At 67.6% G+C, this 1,367-nt stretch overlaps 1 protein-coding gene across 1 annotated transcript in view; it reads right to left on the minus strand.

Moving 5' to 3' along the window:
- EFHD1 (EF-hand domain family, member D1) overlaps nucleotides 1–1,367 on the minus strand; it is a 43,048-nt gene that overhangs the window by 34,866 nt on the left and 6,815 nt on the right. Inside the window, exon 3 of the mRNA XM_004674193.2 lies at nucleotides 1,197–1,363. Within this exon, the coding sequence (XP_004674250.2) occupies nucleotides 1,197–1,363 (167 nt within the window). The remainder of the gene's footprint in view (nucleotides 1–1,196; nucleotides 1,364–1,367) is intronic.

Consider the following 1,367-nt stretch of genomic DNA (forward strand, 5'->3'; position numbering starts at 1 on the left):
CCCCCCCCCAGCCTTCCTTAATTACCCAGACTGGCCCCACCAGGTGTGAGCACCCCGACCCTGGGTCCCAGAACTGAAAATCAGGATCAGGGAAGTGAAGCAGGTGCGGTGGAGGGGGGCACCTCTGCTGACCCCCGCGAGGGGCTGGCAGGCTGGCTGCGGGCAGGACGTGAGCTCTGCCTGCACCCTGCAGGCACCACGCCTTTAAATAGAACCTCTGCGCTGGAGGACAAGCACATTCCGGGCGCTTTTCAAACCGCCCGAAGCAGGACCTGGCCAGCAGCCTCCGCCCTCGGCATTTTCCCGGTCTTGCTCCAATTCTGGATATAATATTAATAGCTCGGTTAAAAGCTCCCGGTCCGCAAAATACACTATGGCCTTAAAAGGCAGGAATTATAGCCGCCCTCACACTCCAGATGAGGAAACTGAGGCCCGGGGCGCTCCCGGGCTGCAGGCCAAACAGCCAGGTCTCTCCACCCTTCCTCCCGGTCACCGCCGTCGGGCTCACGCGGCGGGTCGAGTGACCCCCCGCGAGCCCCGTGCCAAGTCCGCCGGGCCCCGACCGGCGCCTCAGGCCCAAAGGCAGCAAGGGGGGAAGCTGACAAGGCGACTCCCCGGAGACTGCCGAGACCCGCGCCTCACGAAACCCCCAGATCCTTTGCAACGAGTCTCACAACGCCCAGTTCTCGGCCAGGGCTGGTACCGCCGACCCTGCGCGGTGGCCAGGCTCGCCTCCGTTTGTTTTAAAAGCTAAAGGACAAAAGGGCCCAATGTCTCCCTTGGGAGATGAAGATAAAGCTGGCAGGTGAGGCGCGGCGCCTCTGCGTTTCCTAGAAGTTGCGCGCGGAGCGACTCTCGCAGGGCGTCGGCAGCAGCGGGGAGCAGCCCGGGGACGGGGCCGGCGCCCGGCTCGGCCGCCCGGGGTTACGCTGAAGATCGGCGAGGCAGAGCTGCGGCTCCAGCTCCTCCTCGAAGCCCAGCCCGGCGGGGTCCCCCCACCGTCCAGGACAGACTCGCGCGCGGAAGGCGCAGGGGCGCCGGGTCAAAAGCAAAACGCCCCGAACCTCTGCACCCGCCCTTCGCAGCCCGCCGAGGCCGCCCGGGACTTCAGGGCGGAAAGCGCGAGCGGCGGCCACCTGCGCCTCCCTCCCGGTCGGGGTGCGGGGCCCTCGGGGCGCGCGGCGCGGGGCGCTCACAGTTTGAACATGCTCTCCAGGTCCTTGATGAGGCGGCGGCTGAACTCGGGGAACTCGGTGTAGGGGTTGAAGACCTTGCAGCGGCGGGGCTGCGCCGCGCCCTCGTTGATGTCCAGCCGGCGGCTCAGCTGCGCGCTCAGCTCGGCGTCCGCGCTGGCGGTGGGCGCGCGG

Source organism: Condylura cristata, unplaced genomic scaffold (assembly GCF_000260355.1).
Source record: "Condylura cristata isolate star-nosed mole 26May11 unplaced genomic scaffold, ConCri1.0 scaffold00002, whole genome shotgun sequence".
NCBI lineage: Eukaryota > Metazoa > Chordata > Mammalia > Eulipotyphla > Talpidae > Condylura > Condylura cristata.